The sequence below is a fragment of the Rhincodon typus genome, chromosome 1, assembly GCF_021869965.1.
Source record: "Rhincodon typus isolate 14 chromosome 1, sRhiTyp1.1, whole genome shotgun sequence".
Lineage (NCBI taxonomy): Eukaryota > Metazoa > Chordata > Chondrichthyes > Orectolobiformes > Rhincodontidae > Rhincodon > Rhincodon typus.
In genome coordinates, this window is record NC_063332.1 from 12,357,435 (window position 1) to 12,379,908 (window position 22,474).

General features: G+C 41.4%; 1 protein-coding gene across 1 annotated transcript in view; it reads right to left on the reverse strand.

Moving 5' to 3' along the window:
• The window catches only part of dnaaf9 (dynein axonemal assembly factor 9), a 253,262-nt gene that overhangs the window by 143,506 nt on the left and 87,282 nt on the right, over positions 1–22,474 (reverse strand). The window contains exons 16-18 of the mRNA XM_048602079.1: positions 19,013–19,057; positions 15,284–15,329; positions 5,622–5,733 (exon numbers count right to left, since the gene is read on the reverse strand). Of these exons, the coding sequence (XP_048458036.1) occupies positions 5,622–5,733; positions 15,284–15,329; positions 19,013–19,057 (203 nt within the window). The remainder of the gene's footprint in view (positions 1–5,621; positions 5,734–15,283; positions 15,330–19,012; positions 19,058–22,474) is intronic.

The window sequence follows — 22,474 nt, forward strand, 5'->3', positions numbered from 1 at the left end:
GTCAACAGGTCAAATAATAAGTCTCTGCAGGTGATCCAAAGTGTCAAACGGTGTGAATAAGAAGTTTCAACAGCTGACTATCAAGCAAAGGGATGACCTATGATTCAATTAAATGAGGTAAAGAGACAATTGCAAAAAATTAAAAATAAAAGGTGTTGCTGGAGGCAAACCAAATGACTGGAATAACGCAATAGGTATAAGAGTCGAATGACAAGGGTCTAACCAGAGTAATAGGTAATCCAAAACTGTACAAACTAATTAAGGTAGGGAGATTATAATAATTTGTCACGGTGATGGTGTCAAAACAGGTTAGTAAGGAAAATTTTACAGATACAGAACAGTGTGGTGAGGTCATGCGTAGCACAACATGAACCCAAAATCACGGCTAAGGCCATCTTCACGGGTACAGAATTTGGCTAACAGTTTATGCTCACGATTCTGCATTGTTGTGCAACTCAAAGGCTGTCTTGGAGGACACTTACCTGAAGATCGGAGGTGGAATGTCCTTGACTGAAGTGTTCCCCAACTGGAAGGGAACATCCTTGTCTAGCAATTGTTGCAACAATGTCCATTCATCCGTTGTCATAGCATCTGCAGTGTCTCGCCAATATACCATGCCTTGGAGCATCCTTGCTGTACCATCAAGAGGGAATCCCTCAACTTGTCTGACCACACCCTTCAACCAGATGAAAACAATGTTCTCAGCCGAGGACTCAATTCCTGCCCCACTACTAAAATGGGCCCCACTGGTCTTGCAGCAAACACAGAGGAATTCATTCGGCGAATGAGGCTCCAGGAACTCTTCAAAGGAAAACTTGAAGATGTCAACGGAGATGTCAACGGAGAGCTCAATAAAGATAATCAATAAGCTGGAATAGTGGACAGAGAGATCCGCAGTGCAGCGACCAGGGAAGAAAGAATCGAATTGGACCCCTCCAGAAAACTGCTGTCTTAGGCTAGACAGGTGTGCTCAAACCATCAGGAAATGCATTAATGCCAGATTCATCAGCTGCACTCATGATAGCGCAGAACATCACCCAAGCACAATGCAACGTCATCCATGCTCTCAAGACCAATCATGACATTGTCATCAAACCAACAAAGGAGGAGCCACCATCATACAAAATAGAATGGAGTACTGCAAAGAGGCATACCGACAACTGAACAACTAGAAACATTACAGAAAACTATTTGCCGGTCCAAACAAAGAACGCATCCGGCAACTCAACAGACTGATCGAGACCTTTGATTCAGGCCTTCAAAGTAAACGATGCACCCTCATCCCGCTTACTTCTTGCGTAGGAAACTTCTACCGCCTTCCGAACATACACAAAGCCATCACACCTGGTAGGCCAATCATATCAGGAAACGGGACCCTGCGCGAGAACTTCTCTGGCTACGTCCAGGGCATCTTGAAACCCACTGTACAAGGAACTCTCAGCTTCTGTCACGATATACAAGACTTCTTATAGGAATCAGCACCCACTGACCAGTTGAACCAGGAACATTCCTTGGCACATGGATGTTTCGGCACTCTACACCAGTACCCCACCACAATGATGGCATCACTGCAACAGTACTCAATACCAACTGCCAACCTGTAACTCATCTACTTGATCCACGATCACAATGTCTTCACCTTCGAAAACCAGTTCTTCATCCAGCCACACAGAACCACCATGGGGTCGAAATTGCTCTCCAATATGCCAATTTTCATGTACAAGTTCAAGCAAGACTTCTTTGCTGCGCAGGACCTCCGACCAACGCTATACACCAGATACAGATACACCAAAGACATTTTCTTCCTTTGTACTCATAGCGAGGAATCACTGAAACAACTAGATAGTGAGATCAACAAATTTCATCCCACCAGACTTGCCAGGGACTACACTTCAGAATCAGTCTCATCACTGGATGCACGCATCTCCATCAAGGACAGACACCTTAGCACCTCACTCTAACAGAAGCCCACGGATAACCTCATGATGCATGCACAGGATCTGCTCGGATGAGGAAGAACGTGACGGGCACCTACAAAGTTTGAAGGACATCCTCGCAAGAACGGACTACAATACTCAACTGATGGATCGTCAGTTCCGACGTGCAACAGTGAAAAACCCCAACCTCTTCAGAAGAGAGACACTGGATACGATCGATAGAGTATCCTTTATCATCTGGTACTTCGCCAGAGTGCAAAAACTACACTACGTTCTACCCAGCCTTCACCATATTATCGACGACGACAAGCATCTTGCCAACAGCATCCCTACACCCCCTCTTCTCGCCTTTAAACAACCGCCAAATCTCAAACATACCATCATTCGCAGAAAACTACCCAGCCTTCAGGACAACATCGACCACAACACCACACAACCCTACCACGGCAACCTCTGCAAGGCATGTCAGATTATCTACATGGATATTACTATCACACGTGGGAACACCACCAAAACATACATGACAAATAAAGCAGATGACTCAACCAATGCTATCTATCTCATATGCTGCAGGCAAAGGTGCCCCAAGGCATGGTATATTGGGGAGACCGTGCAGACGCTACGACAATAGATGAATGGACACCGTGCAACAATCACCAGACAGAAATGTTCCCTCCCAACTGGGGAACACTTCGGTGGTCAAGGGCACGCGACCTCCGATCTTCCGGTAAGCGTCCTCCAAGCAGCCTTCAAGATATTCAAAAACGCAGAATCGTCGAGCAGAAACTGACAGCCAAGTTCCGTACCCATGAAGATGGCCTCAACCGTGATCTTGGATTCATGTTGTGCTACGAGTGGCCCCACCACACTGTTCCGTTTTGACACCATCACCTTGATGAATTCTTATAATCTCTCTACCTTATGTAGTTTGAACAGCTTTCGATTACTTATTACTCTGGTTAGACCCTCGGCAGGTGACTCTTACACTTAGCACGTATTCCCATCATTTGGTTTGTCTCCAGCACCACCTTATATTTAAATTTTTTGTAATTATCTCTCTACCTCATTTATTCGGATTAAAGGTCATCCCTTCGCTTGATACTCAGCTGTTGATACTTTATTCACAGCATCTGACACTCTTGATCACCTGCAGAGACCTATTATTCAGCCTGTTGACACTCCACTCGCACCATCTGTATAATGTTTAGATCTTTCTGCCTATGAATTCTGTGCCTGTGTGCTTTTCTCTCACTTCACCTGATGAAGGGGCAACGCTCCAAAAGCTTGTGATTTCAAACAAACCTGTTGAGCTATCACTGGTGTCATCCGACTTCTAACATTGTCCACCCCCATCCCACACCAGCACCTCCACATCATCATGAGATTGCCGGATAGAAGAGAATTTGAACCAATAACAGGCAAACAGCACTAATTACTCACTATTAAAAATGTTTTCCAATAAACTGTATTCACCAACTTCAATTTTTCAATGCATGCAAAAAGAAGAGTCTAGGCCCGAAATGTCAGCCTTCCTGCTCCTCTGATGCTGCTTGGCCTGTGTTCATCCAGCTCTACACCTTGTTATCTCAGATTCTCCAGCATCTGCAGTTCCTACTGTCTCTGGGACTAAAATGTGTGCAAGTGAGATTAAGGCAGATTGTCGCAAACTGTCATGGGGACTGACTCTATGATCAATCAACTGAGTGGTTACATGATTACAAGCCTAAAAGGTGAGCGGTTTGGTTCAAACAGTCCAAAATGTGCTCCACTCAAGCCTTTTCCCATTTTCATTCATCTAAATGTGATTATGACAACGACAATCCTAGCTGATGGTCATGCTGCAAGTCGGATTCCAAAGTGCAACCTGGTTTGGCAGACCATTAAGTTTTATTTTTTGCAACTTAGTTACATGGTAATCAATCATTGAACAGATCCATATGTTATTGCAAATGGACGTCAAAGATTACATTCAAATTGGAAAAAGTGGCTGCACACAAGAGAAATGTTTGAAGCAGTCTTCCTACAGTTATCAAAATGAAAAGTTCAACGTCTTTCCCATCAACAATGACCTTCCAGATACTCAAACTTCAGTGAAAGGTTACCCTATTTCCACTTAAAGTTCTCTCATCAGTTGGAAGGGCTGTACCTGGTTTCTTTCTGGAAAACCTTTGTATTCATTCATACCTGACCAAATGTTCAGTCACTATCGAGAAAATAGATTGCAGTAACATCCCAACACCCTTGCTGAAATATTGGCCTGCACTTTCATGTTTATCACCCTTATCTCCAAATAGTAGATTGACTATAATTTCTCATTCCAAGAGAACAATTTCCAACATGCAATTTATCAATATTTAACTTCATAATTTCTGCAATTGACTTTTAAAAACAAGCTTGTTTTGAATCTAATTAGTTCCTCTCCTGCATTTATTTTCAATTTTTGTTGCATCTTATCCTTGTTCTATGCACTATGAATTCAGAAATCACATAACACAGGTGTCAGGTGCAGAAGGAGTGAGGCTTCAAAAGCTTGTTTTCAAATAAACCTGTTGGACTATAACTTAGTGTTGTGTGATTTCTGACCTTGTCCACCCCAATCCAACACTGGCACCTCCACATTATGCACTATGGAGGTTGATACAACTAGCTTTTTAGTAATCTGTCATTTCATGATTTCCAATTACAATTTTATCTGTATAAAGTAATTAAGGGGCCGCATCAAGCTCATTGCCAACCTTACTTCAAAGGCAAAAGAGGCACGAGAAAAGATTTGTACCTCAACTCTGAGTCACTTTTGATACTTTCTTTTTAATACCAGATATAATAACAATCTGTTGATCTATCCCCTGAAAATTTCAGTCGCCAACCTCACAAATTTGGGAGATTATCTCCAATTTCCACGTGTGCCTGATTTCAGCCCTGAACTGCCTCTAATTTTTGATTAGCCACTTCATTCTGAATTGCCCAGCAAAGCCGATTGTACTCTAGCAAATTCTTAATTTGATTGTTCCCAGAACATTCTAAGCTGAATGAAATATAAATTTCATGCAATTTGGCCTCCGAGATCATTACATATTTTCTAGGGTGTCGTGTCCAAAACCAAGTGTAGCAGCACTATAGGTGTTATCTAAGCAAGATTCTGTATAATTAAAATATATTTTCTACACCCTTGTATTCAAGTCTGCTCATTATAAATCATGTATATAAAAAAGTTTGTGTAAGGTTTTTTTTGTACCTGCGAAGTAGCTTTTAGTAATGTGTGCATAACATCAAAATTACTTTTCTTATCAACAGTAGCTGGTCCTTCACCATTAGGAAAATATTCCCATTGTTATTTCTTGGATCCAAAGTGGAATACTTCTCACTGAATAAAGGTTTGTCCACTTAGTTGATTAGTCTACAAACCTTTATAACTTTCTGCTTCTGCTTATTCTTCTCACTATCTCTTAGTTAACATCATCTGCTAATGTGGATATACAAGACTCTATTCATTCATCTAAGTCACTGAGGAGCAAAAACTCTGGTTCAAGTCCTAGACTCTGATCACAGAAACATGCTGATCTCTTCAACTCTTCCCCACTGTTACCCAAAGGGAAAACGTGTGTCAAGATGAAAAACAAACCAACAATACTTATTTAATTAAACAGGCTGTAAAATTAATTCATCACTAATTATTCCACTTACCATTTTCTTTGAGAAACAGCTTTGATTCCAGGAATGATTCAGAAAAGACAATGGACCCTAGGGTTCCTTTTCCTCCTGTTAAATCTGGAATGTCATACACAGTCATGGTTGCCTGAAAAATATTTAGAAATGGAAACCAAGTTGGGACACCAAACTCAAAGTAGGATCACAAAAATAACAGATGCAAAAAAGAAAGAAATTAAATCAGCAGAGCTTAGAAATCGATTATTATTCTGTGATCCATACTGTAATGTTTGGAAGAATAGAAACATAGAAAACAGGCAAAAAAAAAAAAGAGTAGGCCATTCAGTGCTTTCAGCCTGTTCTACCATTCAATATGATCATGGCTGCTTATCCTACTATGTACCCAGTTCCTGCTTTATCCCCATATCATTGTGCTAGTGTAAACTTCAAAATTTTACCAACTGATAATGGATTGAAAGAATCAACGAACATAAACTGTTACACATAGAAAGAAGCAGCAAGAACTCTGTCTGGAATAAACTATTAAGGGACAAAGACAAGCTGTTACAGAGGGACTGAAAGCAATTAGCCAGGCCTGGAAAAGAAGGACTTGAAACCAGAGCTAGAGTTGGTACAGCAGAAAATCCAGAAGGGTTTGAGGGAAATGTGTTCCAGGGTGTTGGCATATTAGCAAAAGTTCAGGCCTGCCCTTGTCCAGACGTATTTCTGTGGGGGACCTTGTGGCACAGTGGTAGTGTCCCTACCCTTGGACTGGAAAGGACAGGTTCAAGTCCCACCTACTTCAGAGGAATGTAATAACATCTCTGAACAGGTTGATTAGAAAAAAAAAAAGTTATCAAAAATGTTTAAAAAGAAGGGTCGAAGCTACATGAACAAAACTTTTGACACCTATTTGATAATTGCTGTCTCACGCTGCAAGAATAAATCACTGCCCAACTGCTGACTTTAAGGAGTTAATTACAACAGGAAAGTTAATTTTTCAAACAGACAGTTTATGCCAAATGTAACAAGGAACAAGGAAGCTACTTCTGAGAAGGCGGCAAGCTGCAGACTTACAACATTTTGGATGAAAGGAATCTAAAGAGATTCTAAAGATTCATCAATAATATTACATAATAGGATGAAAATATGCGTATAATTCAACACCAGAACCTTTCATATGCCTTTCGAACAACATTGCACAAGGATCAAACCCTGCATACTTCCAGAGACAGATACTGTTGGTTGGAATAGTGGCTAAATTTCACCATTAATCAGGTAATAGCCAAAATGAGTTGAGAGTGTTAATTCGCTTATTTTGGTTGCTACATACAATAAAGTTTAAATCATTGTTTCAGTACTCGATTGAGAGATTTCTTAACAAAGCAGCCAAATTAACTTGAGGTGATTACCCATTATACTATTAGATCCTTTCAGCTCTAAGACCTATACTGCTTTCTTTGGTAGAGCATTCTACAGGTTCACTATTCTCCTGGTGAAGAAATTTATCCTCATCTCAATCCGAAATGGCCTACCCCATATTCTTAACCTGAGATCTCTGGATTCCCTGGTCAACAGGAACATCTTTTCTGCATTTTCTGTCTTGTGATATGATAGGAGTGTAGCTATAATGGCATTCCTAAATTGCTAATTCTACAAATTCCACTGAAACATCAACATGGAAATGGGGTCTTTACAAATAGCTACTCCCAAGTATAATTTACTGCTGGCAAGTGGGGAAGATGATACAGATCAAGAAAAGGAAATGTAAGTGCAGAAAATCTATAACAGATGATTTGTGGTTTGTGCCAGTAAGAAATACGCAGCCTAAGACTAATTTCCAGCTCTTGGTCTATAGCCCTGTAGGTTACAGTCACACTTCAAGTAGAACAACCCCAGATTGCCAAAGAATTCAACTGAAATAACTTTTCAAGATCCTTCAATCACCTCCGAAGCCAGCTTAAAATTAAAACTAGAACGATACAATGGAAGCCAAGATATTCATAAAGGGTGAGTTAAAAATACAAAAGCAAAACATAGTGGAAATCTAAGATAAAGCAGAAATACTTAGAAGTGTGAAAAAAACTGTGGAGCTGGAGGAACACCACAGGCCAGGCAGCATCAGAGGAGCAGGAAAGTTGACGTTTTGGGTCGGAACCCTTGTTATTTAGAAGTGCTAGATTTTGCACGTCAGGCAGCACCTGATCTGTTGGGTATTGCAGACTGCTTTTAATACAAAAGTAAACAGTGAATACAATTCTGAACAAGCCAAAGTAGAATTACTTCATCAGATTGCTGGACTGGCAAATAGATGTCAGGTGCACACGAATACATATCAATGACAGACTGTAAACATTATACCGAGAGGTCAAACCCACAAGACAAAATTCTGAAACTGAAACCGAATTAAATTTGTTACCACCAGGAAAAAAAAGGGTTTGATGATCGAAAAATAAATAAGCCACTTTACTGCTTTTCTGCAATCTGACCCTCCAAATGGATCCAGGTGACTTCAGTCATTGGATTAGAAATCTTGGAAAACCCTTCCCAACAGCTTTGTGCTTATGCATCGATATCACAAACACTGTTGCAGTTTAAGGAGACAGCTCACCACCAGACAATGTCACTGGGCCGGGCCAGCAATACCCACTTCCTGTGGAGGAATTTTTAAATTTGTCAGGCAAGAAACACAACCTGTCCAGCATTACAAAAGTAAAATGCTGAAGATGTTGAAATTCTGATCCGATGACAAATTACTGATCTAAAATATAAACTGAGTTTCCATCTCCAGAGATGCTGCCAGACCTGTTCAAGAAATAAATCAACATTTTCTGCTTTTACTACCTATCCAAAGTGTTTTTAATTCAAAATTACCCATTGTGATAATTCTCTAAAGTAAATGGAATTAAAATACAAATATCAAACTTAATTACAAATTGGTACTAAGGAGAACATAAACAAGCATTTGAGGCAGAAAGGATACAATCCCAGTTATAGAAATACTGAAGGAGCTGAATCTTTGTTACGTTCAACTTTGATAGAGCATAATCTTATCAAGAGCAATGTTTTGAAGGACCAAGTGTAAGAAAATCAGCGACATGATTCCAGGTTTAAATTGAAATATCAGTCTTTACTATATAAACTTCAACAGCAAGATAGTCATTCTAAACCATATACACTAATTAAACAAACATTCTGAATTAACAGGAGATGATGAATGAACTGAAACTGTGGTCAAACATTTCACAGACTGCATTTCAAATGACCAGTGCAGTCAAAACAGATCCCACTCAGATGTAGTGACACTGTAGGTTTAGCAAACCTCATTAACACTGTCTCCTTCACAAAGGATTGGAATTCTTCACTTTCAAAACTAATCTTAAAATACTCTCAAAGCCTCTCTCGCTTGGATGGCCTGGGAAATCTCTTGAGACTTAACTGCATGAAGTCTGCAAACAACAGCACACATACTGCCAAGGGCAATTTCTACTTCTCCCAGCTCCAAACGACAACTAAATTCTTCAAGCCAAAACACACAGATAAATTGGAAATCAAGAAATTTCTTAAGCTCCACCCACCTCCATGATGACGCAGGCTGCTCGGAGTAATCCTTAACATGACTTTCAGGTTATGTACCACTCATTACTTTTCTTGTTCAATCTTGCAAGGTGGACATCACTAACTGGGCCAGCACTTATTGCTCATCCCTTGTTGCCTAAGAAAAGGTGGTGGGGCTTTTAACCAATTTAATTTTAATTCCAGAAACAAAATCTTTCTGGACTGTCATCACTAAGTATCGTAGACACCACACTTCCAGCTCAGCAAGTCCACCTGTCATTTCTGATCCTGCCTTTCTTGCTGTTCACCTCGTAAAGCAAGATGACCCCAATTGTAATTGGACTCCATGTATTTCAATTGCATTTATCCCATTTTCTGTTAATCTTTCATTTCCAAAACTGAAAACATATACTGAAACACGTGAATAGGTATACCCCCAAGAATTGATGGGATATAGATATTTTCCCTAGATTATCCCAAAATACATGTAGATGAGAAAAGAAGAGAGGATACTCAAGTGGAGCAGAATCACTGATGTGAAAAAACTGGGCAGAATGGTCTGTTTCAGTGGCACATATCATTTGTAAACTGGTCTCCTATAGATTGTGGTTTTCCAAATTTCATTTGTGGCAATTGGCCAGGCTGATCGACCATCTCAAATTGTATCACTTATCAGATTAACAGGGAACATAGTAATCAGGAGTAGACCATTCAGCCCTTTGAGCCTGGTCCACCATTCAACAGGTCAAGGTTAATTAATTTTTAATCTCAAACACACACACGCCCACCTCCCCGACAAGCTTTCAACCCATTGCTCAACAAGAATCTACCTCGGCTTCACAAATGTTCAAGGATTCTCCTTCTGCCCCCTATTCAGGGAGGAAATCCTACAGACACCATACCTTAAAAGAAAGCATTTAATGTGATCTCAGTTTTTAAATGGGTGATTTAAAGAAATTTAAAAATTGTGACTCCTAGGTCTGGATGATCCTACAGGAGGAAACTCTCGCGATTGTAATGAGGTCAGCCAGATGGACCTCACAGAATAGGAGTTTCCTGATTGGGGCTGTTACTCTGGTCCCATCAAGGAGCCCTGGTTGACAGATATAAACAGGTATGACAGAGATTCTGTTCACTCAAAGCGGTCTCTGAGGAAGCCGGACCAGTATCAAGTACAATGCATGTGTGAATAAAATGTAACTTGATAACAAGAAACCAGACTGTGGAGTTATTTCAATGGCTACGAGAGAAAAAAAAATGCTGCTGAAGAAACTTATTCACAACAGTCACCTTTGAAATGGCATAAGCATTTCTGGCATCATGTCATTATTTGAGAAGCTCAATTCATTCAATTCTGCTGAAGAAGGCTGGGCCCAATACGTGGAAAGTACGCTTTATTCTTTCCGGGCAAATGACATTGGGGCAGATAAAATGCAACGAGTCGTTCTCCTGATAGCTTGTGGACCCAGAGCTTCTTCTGTTATTAGGCGCCTAATATTTCCTGAGGAAACATTTCCAGATAGTAAAACCTTTAAAAAGTTGATTGATTTAGTTAAGGAATCTTACGACCCAAGATCTCCTCTAATTTTGAGATGCTAATCTGTTTTACTCAAGAGTTTGAGAACGAGGGGAATCCATGTCAGGATTTTTGATGAGGTTAAGGTGACTGGTAGAGGCATGTGGCTTCGGTTTAACCATAACAAGATGCTGAGACCCCACGTGGTATGTGGGATTAATGATCTAACTATGCAACATCACCTACAAGGTCTATCCCAGGTCACAGTTTATCTAGATGGTGTGTTAACAACAGGGAAGACCAACAAGAGCACTTAGGGAACCTGGCTATTGTCCCTTGACATTTCTCCAAGGCAGGCACACACTTTGCAAGGGAATAATGTGTGTTCCAGGCATCACAGAAGACCCACTTGGGCTGTAAGAGTTGACAAGATCAGGTTACATTCAGAAGATAAAGGGAGAGCGATCAAAGGTGCCTTGGCTCCCACGTCCGCAATGGAGCTTAGGTCTTTCCTTGGATTGGTGAGTTATTTTGAAAAGTTCCTATGTAACCTGGCCTCCGCCCTGTCACCCTTACATCTGCTATTGAAAAAGAGCAAGTCTTGGACATGGTCTTGTAGCCAAGACGTAGCGTTTTAGGGAAAGGAAGCAGCTGCTATCATCATCTCAGGTGTAGGCACACTATGATCCCAAGTGAGATCTGGTGCCGACATGCGATGCCTCCCTGTACAGTATTGAGGTTATGCTGATTCGCAGATGGCCTAATGGAGAGGAACGCCAAATTGCATATGCTTCCCAGACTTGAGTTGATACAGTGCCCAGATATGCCCAAATAGAAAAAATAGGTTTGGCAGTCATCTTTGGGGTGAGAAAGTTCAACCAATACCTTTACAGATGTAAATTTGTAATAGTAACAAACCACAAAATCCTGCTAGGGCTATTCAGAGGACAAGACCATGCTGCCTGGAGCTTCAGGTCAAATTCAGTGATGGGCTCCATTCCAAGTACACACAATTACAAGTTGTAACAACCCAGGATGTCATGTCTCAAATGCAGATGGCCCTGAGCCACCTCCCACTGGCAGATACACCACTGATGATGCCACCACTAGCAAAGTCCTTTCTGATTTTAAACTTTCGAGACACCTTTCCAGTCACCATTGACAATATCAGACTGTGAACTCAAAGACCTGGCCCTAACAAAACTAAAACAGCTGGTGGCGATGAGCGAAACAAAAAGGGCCTTCACAACCAGAACTGTAATCTTTCCCACCGAGACCACATCACCATGGAGGTCGGCATTTTATTATACGGAGCAAGAGCGATTGTCCTATGCAAAGGTCAGATACTGGCTGAACTCCACCAGGGTCATCCATGGGTGAAGATGTTGGTGAGAAGTTATGTCTGGTGGCCAGGATTGGATGCTGACATAGCCAAGTTGGTGGGGCAGTGCCCAGAATGCCAAAAAGGACAAAAAGTATCGCCAGAAGATGCCCCACATTCGTGGGAATGGCCAGGTAAAGCCTGGATTCAGTTACCCATCAGTTATGCCAGGCCTTTCATAACCTCAACATTCTTCGTCATCGTGGGCGCCCATTCAAAGTGATTGGACGTGAGTACAGTTCATTCTGAAAACACGGGGACGATGAAAGAAAAGCTGCATGCTTCATTCGTAATACACAGGCTCCCAGAAGTGTTGGTCACAGACAATGAGCCATCATTTACCAGCAGGAAATTGGAGCATTTTCTGATGTCAAATGTCACATCAGGTGAGACAGTCCTGAACGTGAAAGCTGCAAACTCGCAAACGAGGCAGGAGCAAAACATACCTGGTCCTGCAGAAGCCATGGTTCTACCCCTCCATTTAGTGTCAAAGAAACCAGAGTGAGATGTATACGGCAGATGTTGCAACCACGACGCCGTTACAACCTGAAGAGGAAGAAGAATTTCTGCCAAGACATTCCGAGCACAAGAGGACAGCTACAGTCAGGTACACACTGCCTGTATCCAAGAGTGAATTGGAGGAACTGGAGCTGGTGCGAAAACGCCACAGGAAAGGCTACATGACAAAAAAAACAGGGCTATGTCCACGGCCTTAAAGGGGGAGGGATGGAGTGACTGTCACGAGGTCAGCCAGGTGGACCTCAGAATATGAGTTTCCTGATTGGGGCTGTTAATCTGGTCCAATCAGGGAGCTCTTGCCAACAGATATAAACAGGAGTGTTAGAGGTTTTGTTCACTCAGAAGAAACCAGATCAGTGTTAGGTACTAAGCATGTGCAAATAAAGGGCGACGGGATACCAGACTTGGAGTTATTTCAGAAACATCCTCTGATAAGATCCCTCAGTACTTTACATTTCAATGAAGTCACCTTTTACTCTTCTACATTCCAATAGGTGCAGACTAAACCTGTTCCAACCTTTTCTCATAAGGAAATCCACTTGATCCAGGTATGAGTGAGTAAATCTTCTCTGAACTACATTGTTTTACATTTTTACACCCTTCTTAAAAAAGGTGACCCATGCTCTACTCCAGATAGCATTTCACCAGTGCATCGTATAACTGAAGTATAATCTCCCTACTTGAGATTCAATGCCCTCGTAATGAATGATAACATTCTGTTAGCTTTCTTAATTATTACTTACAGAATAACCGTTTGCAGTTCACGCACAAGCGCAACCAGACCTTTCTGAATCTGAACTCTGCAATCGCTCACCATTTAAATTTTTTTTTATTCTTCCTGCTGGTTTTTGGATTTGATTTTTTGTAATCATGTGTCCCCAAGTACAGTGAATAGTTTTGTTTGTTTGTGAGTACTACAGACAGAGCAAGGGCATATAGATCATAGGACGCTTAGACAGACCAAGGCATACAGGTTACACTGCACAGGAGGTGCACAAAGCAAGATCAATATTAACAAGATCAACATAGTTTGAATTTAGAGAGTCCATTCATTAGTCTAATACAGCTGAGAAGCTGCCCTTGAACCCACTGGTACATGTGTTCAAGCTTCTGTATCTTCTGCCTGACGGAAGAGGTTTTAGGAGACCATTACCAGGATGAGAGGGGTCTCTACCGATACAGATGGCAGCGCGTTCTCCTCCTTTCTTTCTGAAGTCAATGATCAGTTCTCTTGTTTTTCCATCATTGAGAGAGAGGTTATCATTGCACCACAACACCAAGTCCTCTTTCTTTATTCTGATTCATCACTGTTTGATGGTGTCAAACCACAGTGGTGTCATCAGCAAATAAAAAGGACAACAAGGTTTTTGAAAAGATTTGTAGCTCGGGTTGTGGATGTTGTTAGAACGGGCAACAACACACTGCAGCAACACAGACCTACACCGAAGAGAAGAAGAATACCTCCAAGTAATCAAGGACAACAGATACCCAAAAAACTGCGTCAGAAGATGCCTATTACACAAACGACACCAGGAAGATACTGCACGCCCTGACATACTCATCACGCTACCTTCTATTAAGAACGCATCTGAACTGACCACAAGACTCCTACAACCACTGGGCATCACAGTAGCACACAAACCCATGCCAACTGCTAACCCGAACCAAAGACCCGTTACCCACTATGGACAGGGCCAATGTAATATACTAGATCCCCTACAAAGACTGTGACAAACATTAATTTGGACAGACAGGAAGAAAATTAGCCACAAGAGTACATGAACAGCAATGAGCAACAAAAAGACACGACCAACACTCACTCATTTCTATCCACGTGGATAAGGAAAACCACCAGTTTGATTGGGACAACACCAGGATCCTGGGATAGGCCAAGCAGAGACAAGCGTGGGAATTCCTCAAGGCCTGGTTCTCCACTAAGGCCATCAACACACACAGAGCTAGACCCTATATATACTCTACTACGAAGGAAATCTGGAAATGAGGTAACCCAGCTCAACGGACACCAGAGTTTAAATAATAGGCGGGAAAACACAACAGCGCTTCATCGGAGGCTGCACTGATGTTACCCAGCAGGGTAATGAAACGTCTGCAGAACAACGAACCAGTTCTGCGAGCCAACCAACCACAAAAAGGACAATCTTAGATTTTCCATTTTCCACATCTTTGCTCACTCAACATGTCTCTGTGTAACCTCTTGTTTCATTTTCATATTTGTCCCTTATAATTTTGCTGTTAACAATTAATTGACAATGAGGGACAAGTTGCCAAAAGTGAGAAAAATACCCTGAGTAAGACAAGTTTCAAAGATACCACTTCAAATCAAATTCAAAGGAGTTTTTACGACAATGGTCATTGCTTAGTGGTTTATATTATTTAGCATTCATCTTGTGTTGGCCAAGATATTTTTAAGTCTAAGACCTCCATACAAGTGATATTAAAGACTTGAATTTTCCAAGCGGAAATTCCTTTGAAACACTAGGAGAGGATTATGGCATTCAGCATTCGAATTTTTTTATTCGCAAATTTTATACGAAACATGAAATGACCACGACTAAATGTTTTGTCAGGACAGAAATATAGTCAAGGGTTCACTGTCTTTACGGTTTTATGGCTGTACCTGCACAGTGAAAGATAACATCCAGTTATAAGCTTTAAACAGGTATCAAGTGAAGCAAAGAGAAACGGCACACATTTGTAACTTACCGCTTTAACAAGGAATTTGCTTATGTGGCTATCCAATGAGATGATCCTAGAAAGAAGAGAGGGTAAACATTTCATAAACTACGAAAAGAATAGTTATCATCATTTAGATTGGTGGCTAGCAACATAAAGGCCTGATTCATTCACTATTAAAGTTAACAGAAACCTTCAGTTTCTGATAACACTTCGACAATATTGTCTTCAAAGGTTCCTCACCAATTAATTTTGAGTGCATCATAATCCATAAAACATCCCTGCATTTGAACAACAGAAATACCAGTCCTGATAAACAAACAGAAACATGACTGCATGGTGACCAGAACTGGAAACTAAACATTCAAGGATATTCAATCCTAAGGAAGGACACACAAGATAGAAAAGGAGGCAGAGTTACACTGATACTACAAGATGGGATCAGTATATTAGCAAAGGAGGATCTCAGAGATTGGAAGAACAATGTGTAGAATCTGTCGTCTCGGTGAAACAGAGATATCAAGGAGCAGCAGTTGGAGATTTTAATAGACCACCAAATAATACTGGTTGTTGTGTAGTATGGCATAACCAGGAAATGAGAGAAACTCATACCATGGACAACACAGTATTCATGGGTGACTTGAATTTAGAGATGAACTGAATAAATCAATTTAGTACCAAAACTGTAGAGGATGAGTTTCTGCAGTGTGCTCACGATAATTTACAGGAGCAGCATGTTGAGTAGCTAACTACAGGATAGGCAATTTGCAAACTTCTAAGATGTAATGAAAAGGGGATAATTGAGAATTTTGTTGCAAAAGAATCTTCTGGGTGCTGGGTGCACTTTCGTTTGTCATTTATAGAAATGATTTAGATGAGAAGAAAGACTGAATGGTTAGTAAGTTTGCAGGTGACACCAAAATTAATGGCATAGTGAAGGGTGAAGAAGGCTAAGATTACAAAGAGATCTTGATCAGTTGGGTGAATGGACCAAGTAGTGGCAGATGGAGTTTAATTTCGATAAATGTGAGGTATTGCATTTTGCTAAAACAATCCAAGACAGGACTTGTATAATTAAAAGTAGGGCCTTGGGCGCTGTTGTAGAACAGAGAGATCTAGGGGTTCAGGTACACAATTCTTTGAAATTTGCGTCATAGGTAAGGCGGCATTTAGCACACTTGCCTTCATTGCTCAGACCTTGGAGTACAGGAGTTGGCGTATTTCTCTATTCCAAAAGACTTTGGAACTCTGAGTATATTGCAAATGGAGGTTGGTAATTAGTTGGTTATCAATGGTGCAAATTGTTATGGGGTTAGTGTGGGTTAAAAGCATTGAATTGTTCAATCAACTAAGATAGTATTAAATGGTGAAGTTCAAATTGGCTGAATAGCTTCCTTATGATCGTATGCTGCTAAACCTGCCTCTTTTACACAAGTATAGAGAGAAACTCTGGCAGAAAAGCACATCCCCAGACAACTGTAATAGAAACACATGGTGGCACATTTGCAGTTCTCCGCTTTGACACAGCGATTCGGAAAGAAAGAAAAGAGAAATCAGATTTGACTAAAAATGATCTTTCAATACGCTTTTTGCTCTCCTGTACCACACATTAACCACCAACTAAGGATCTTCGGGTAAGCTTCCTCCAAGGCAGCCTTCAAGATACACAACGCAGAATCACCGAACAGAAACTGATAGTCAAGTTCCGTATCAATGAAGACAGCCTCAGCCATGATCTTAGGTTTATGTCGCACTACATGTAATCCCACCATACCATTCTGTATTTGTAAAATCTTCCTTACTGTCCTGTTTTGACACCATCACCTCAATGACTTGTTATGATCTCGCTACCTTAATTAGTTTGTACAGTTTTGGGTTACTTGTTGCTTTGGTATGCATGCGACCATGATACCTAACAACTGACAAATCTTTTAGAATTTTTTGAAGAGATAACCAAGATGATAGAGGAGGGTAAGACGGTGGATTTTGTCTGAACAGACTTTAGTAATGCCTTCGACAACGTCCCACATGGCAGGTTAGCTCACATGGGATCCAGGGAGAACTAGCTAATTGGATTCAAAATTGGCTTGATGGTAGGAAGCAGAGGGTGAGGGTTGAAGGTTGTTTCTCGGACTGGAAGCCTGTGACAAGTGGTGTGCCATAGGGGTCGGCGCTGGGACCTTTGTTATTTACATAAAAGATCTGATAGGAACATACATTAGAAACTTTGTGGATGATACAAAATTAGGGAGGTATCATTGATAGCGAGGAAGGTTATCAAAAATTCAAGAGGGATCTTGATCAGATGGGGAAGTGGGCTGAGGTTTGGCAAATGCAATTCAACACAAGCAAGTGTGAGGTGTTACACTTTGGAAAGTCAAACCAAGGTAGGGCTTATACAGTAAATGGTAAGGTCCTGAGAAGTGTTGTGGAACAGAGGGACCGAGGAGTACAAGTACATAGTTCATTGAAAGCAGCGTCACAGGTAGACAGGGTGAAGAAAGCACTTAGCATGCTGGCCTTCATCGGTCAAGGCACCGAGTATAGGAGTTTTATTCGTTATGTTAGTTGTATAAATCACTGGTGGGGCCGCACTTGGAGTATTGTGTACAGTAGTAAAGGCATAGTTAAACTGGAAACTGTGCAAAGAAAATTTACAAAGGACATTGCCAGGACTAGTAGGCCTGAGTTATAGGGAGAGGTTGGCCAAGATAGGACTTTGTTCCATGGCTGACCTTAAGGAGGTGAATAAAATCATGAGGGGCATAGATAGGATGAATGCATATCATCTTTTTCCCAGGAATGGGGAATTGAAAACAAAAGGGCATAGGTTTAAGGTGAGAGGGGATAAATTTAAAGGAGGACCCGAGGGGCAACTTCTTCATGCAGAGTGGTGTGTATATGAAATGGGCTGCCAGTGAAAGTGGTTGAGGCAGGTACAATAGCAACATTTAAAAAAAGATTTGGATGGGTACATGGATGGAAAGAGTTGAGGGGGATATGGACCAAATGCAGGCATTTGGAACTTGCTGAGTGGGCACCATGGTCAGTATGGACGGGTTTGGGCCGAAGGGCCTCTTTCCATGCTGTCTTCCTCTATGATTCTATTCCTCCAGTTTGGTTTGACTCCAGCACCTGATTTTTATTTTTTGTAATGATCTCTCTGCCTCAATTAATTGGATTGGAGATCATCCCTTCACTTACTATTCAGCTGTCAACATTTGGCTCACGCCATTTCTAAGATCTTTTGATTTCTCTGCCTATGAATTCTGTGCCTGCGTGCTTTTCTTCACTTCACCTGATGAAGGGGCAGCGCACCAAAAGCTTGTGGTTTCAAAATAAACCTGTTGGACTATAATCTGGTGTCGTGTGACTTCGGACCTTATCCACCCCAGTCCAACACCAGCACCTCCACATCAACAATAAAGGAGACCTGCTTCTTCTGTCAAATGTTTTCTTCAAAGTTGTGGACAAGTGCAATAGCTAGCACAGAAACTAAAACCATCACACCAGAACTTAGCAATGAACACATGCTCAGACTGAAGTTACAGTGCATTCTTACATCAACAGAGGGAATCTTCAACTTAGAATGGTGAATCAACTAAGATCCTCCAACTACTGCGCTTCAAGGAAAAAAAAACATCAAATAAACCATGACAGCAGATCTACCCAAAAGTTCAGTAACAGAAACTTTAGTTGCACACATATAAATCTGTCAGCTTTGGAATATAACATTCCGAACGAAAACGCAATACTAACCTCCCTCGGCTATTCACAGCTTGAATAAGGAAAGACAAATTTGATCTGCAGGCAAAATGAGAGAGTTCTTTTTATTCAAGATACGGAATCAATGTATAAAGTATATACATTAATACTTTGTAAGAAAAACACCAGAGGAACACAAAGGAAATATTTTAGAAAATCAAGCAACCAAAAGTCTATGGATGAGATCCATTATGTTAACGCAACAGCAAATTGTCAAACACACTGAAATGGAATATCTAGGTGAAGGAATTATGACTCATACTGGAGTCAGAAGTGACAATCATGGAATTTTTGCAGTAATTTCTAATTTGCAGCGCTTTCCTGATTGGGGAGGTGGGGGGGTGCGGTGTTGGTGGTGGTGTTCAGGTCAGTACAGTACAACAACACAAAACCAGCATCCAGAACACGAGTGCACAGAAGGATGTGCGTGTCTGTCTGTACGTGTGAAGATATACTGACAGAAGACGATATCCTGGAGGTGATTAAGTGCTGAGACAAAGGGAGCAATGGCAGCACGAGGTGCCTCTTCTGAGTCCAATCCAAGAAAACAGTGGAACAGCCTGCTTCTGTGCCTTCTCAATCAAGTAGGTTTGCGCTTGCTCTTTGTTAGGCTTCTCTGTCTACATCTTGTTACCCGCCGTTGCTTCAAATATTTACTCTGATCTGTGAAGATATTTCCAAGTTCTTTGAAAGCAGAGTCACAGGTAGACAGTAGTGGAGATGATATTTGGTACGCTTGCCTTCGAGTATAAAGTGTGTTGAGTATAAAGGGTTGGGAGGTCATGTTATGGCTGTACAGGACATTGGTGAGGCCACTTTTGGAATACTGCATTCAATTCTGGTCTCCCTGCTATAGGAAGGATGTTGTGAAACTTGAAAGGGCTCAGAAAAGCTTTACAAGGATGTTGCCAGGCTTGGAGGGTTTAAGCTATAGGGAGTTGCTGAATAGGCTGGGGATATTCTTCCTGGATCGTCAGAGCTTGAGGGGTGATCTTATAGACGTCTAGAAGGTCATGAGGGATATGGATAGGGTGAACAGTCAAGGTCCTTTTTTCCCTCAGGGAAGGGGAGTCCAAAACTAGCAGGCATCTGTTTAAAGGGAGGGGAGGAAAGATTTAAAAGGGACTTGAGGGGCAACTTTTTCAGGCAGAGGGTGGCGCATGTATGGAATGAACTGCCAGAGGAGATGGTGGAGGCTGGTACAATTACAATATTTAAAAGGCATCTGGATGGTTTTATAAATAAAGGATTTGCAGGGATATGGGCCAAATGATGGCAAATGGGACTGGATTAACGTAGAATATCTGGTCGACATGGATGAGTTGCACTGAAGGGTAGGTTTCCATTTATAACTCTGACTTTATATAGGAAAGACCAAGGAAGAATGAAAAGCAGTCAGCATGGCCTCGTGAAGGGGAAATTATGCCTGACAAATTTACTAAAATTCTTTGAAAATGTAGCAAGCAGGACATACAAGAGGGAAGCAGTGGATGTGACATATTTAGATTTTCAAAAAGGCATTTGATAAGGTACTGTATATTAGGCTACTTACCCCAGGGTGTTGTAGACAGTATATAAAAATGGATAGTGGATTGGCTAACTAATAGAAGATGGAGTTGGGATTATTGGGGGGTGGGCAATTTCAGGAATGGCAACCTGTAACTAGTGGTGTGCGCCACGGGGATCAGTGCAAGGGGTACATTTATTTACAATATACATTAATAACTTGGATGTGGGAAATGAATGTACTATGGCCAAGTTTGCGGATGACACGAAAATAGATGGGAAGGCAAGTGATGACCCACAGTCTACAGAGAGATGTAGACAGGTTACATCTGTGAGGGGGCAAAAACTTGGCAGCCGGACTATAAGGTATGAAAATATAAAATTATGCACTTTGCCAGGAAGAACAGAAGTATTCAACAGAATTTCAATGGCGAAAGGAGGCAGAAATCTCCAGAACAGAGCAATTTGGGAGCCCTCTTTGATGAAGCAACCAGGAAGGTTGATGAGGGCAGGACGATAGACATGGTCTCCGTGGATTTCAGTATGGCCTTAAGGTTCCACATGGTAGACTGCTCTGGAAGGTTAGATCATATGGAATCCAGGGAAAGCTGGCAAATTGGATACACAACTGGCTTGATGGTAGGAAGCAGAGAGTAATAGTCTAAGGATGCTTGTGGGACCGGAGGCCTGTGACTAGTGGTGTGCCTCAAGGCTCGGTGCTAGGCCCATTGCTATTTATTATCTATATCAATGAGTTGGATGACAATGGATAAAGCATGATTAGTAAGTTTGCAAATGACACTAAAATAGGCGGTATCATGGACAGCGAGGAAGGTAATCAGAAACGGCAGCAGGGTCTTGATCAGCTGGGGAAGTGGGCCAAGGAATGGCAAGTGGAGTTTAAGAAAGATAAGCATGAGGTGTTGCATTTTGGAAAGTCAAATCAAGGTAGGAGTTTCATGATGGATGGTAGGGCCTTAAGGAGTGTAGTAGAACAGAAGGACCTTGGAGTTCAGGTGCACGGTTCTCTGAAAGTGGAGTATTAGGTAGACAGGGCAGTGAAGGCAGCTTTTGGCAGTTAGGAAGTTATGCTGCAGTTGTACAGGACATTGGTGAAGCCGTACTTGGAGTATTGTGTTCAGTTTTGGTCATCTTACAATAGAAAGGATGTTATTAAACTGGAAAGAGTGCAGAAGAAATTTACAAGGATGTTGCAAGGACTCAAGGGACAGAATTACAGGGAGAGGTTGGACAAGCTAGAACTATTTTGTTCGAAAACAGGAGACTAAGGGGGTATTTTACAGAAGTGTATAAGATCCTGAAAGGCACGGATACGGCAAATGCACTCAGTCTTTTTCTCAGGGTTGGAGAATCGAGGACTAGAGGACATCAGTTTCAGGTAAGAGGAGGAAAGAATACATGGAAACCTGAGGGGTAATTTTTTTTAAAAGACAGAGGGTGGTATGCATATGGAATGAGCTACTAGCTGAAGTGGTTGAGGCATATACATGAACTACATTTAAAAGGTATTTGGATGAACACATGGATAGGAAAGGTTTAGAAGGATATGGGCCAAGTGCAGGGAAATGCGGTTAGCGTGGATGGACATTTTGGTCGGCATGGACCAGTTTGGGCCGAAGGGCATGTCTCCATGCTGTAGAACTTTGTGACTGACTCTTTCATGAATCACAAGAAAATGGCATCCAAGTTCAGTGGGTAATAGGGAAAGTAGACAGAATGTTGGCCCTTATTTCCATGGGACTGGAGTATGAAAAGAGGGAGGTTTCCCTAAAACTATGCAAAGCACTAGTCAGACTACAGCTAGAATACTTTTAACAGTTTTGACCCCTTTATCTAAGGTAGGTTATACTGGCATTGGACACAGTCCAAAGAAGGTTCACTCGGCTGATACCAGGTATGCAGGAACTGTCACGAGGACAGGCTGAACAC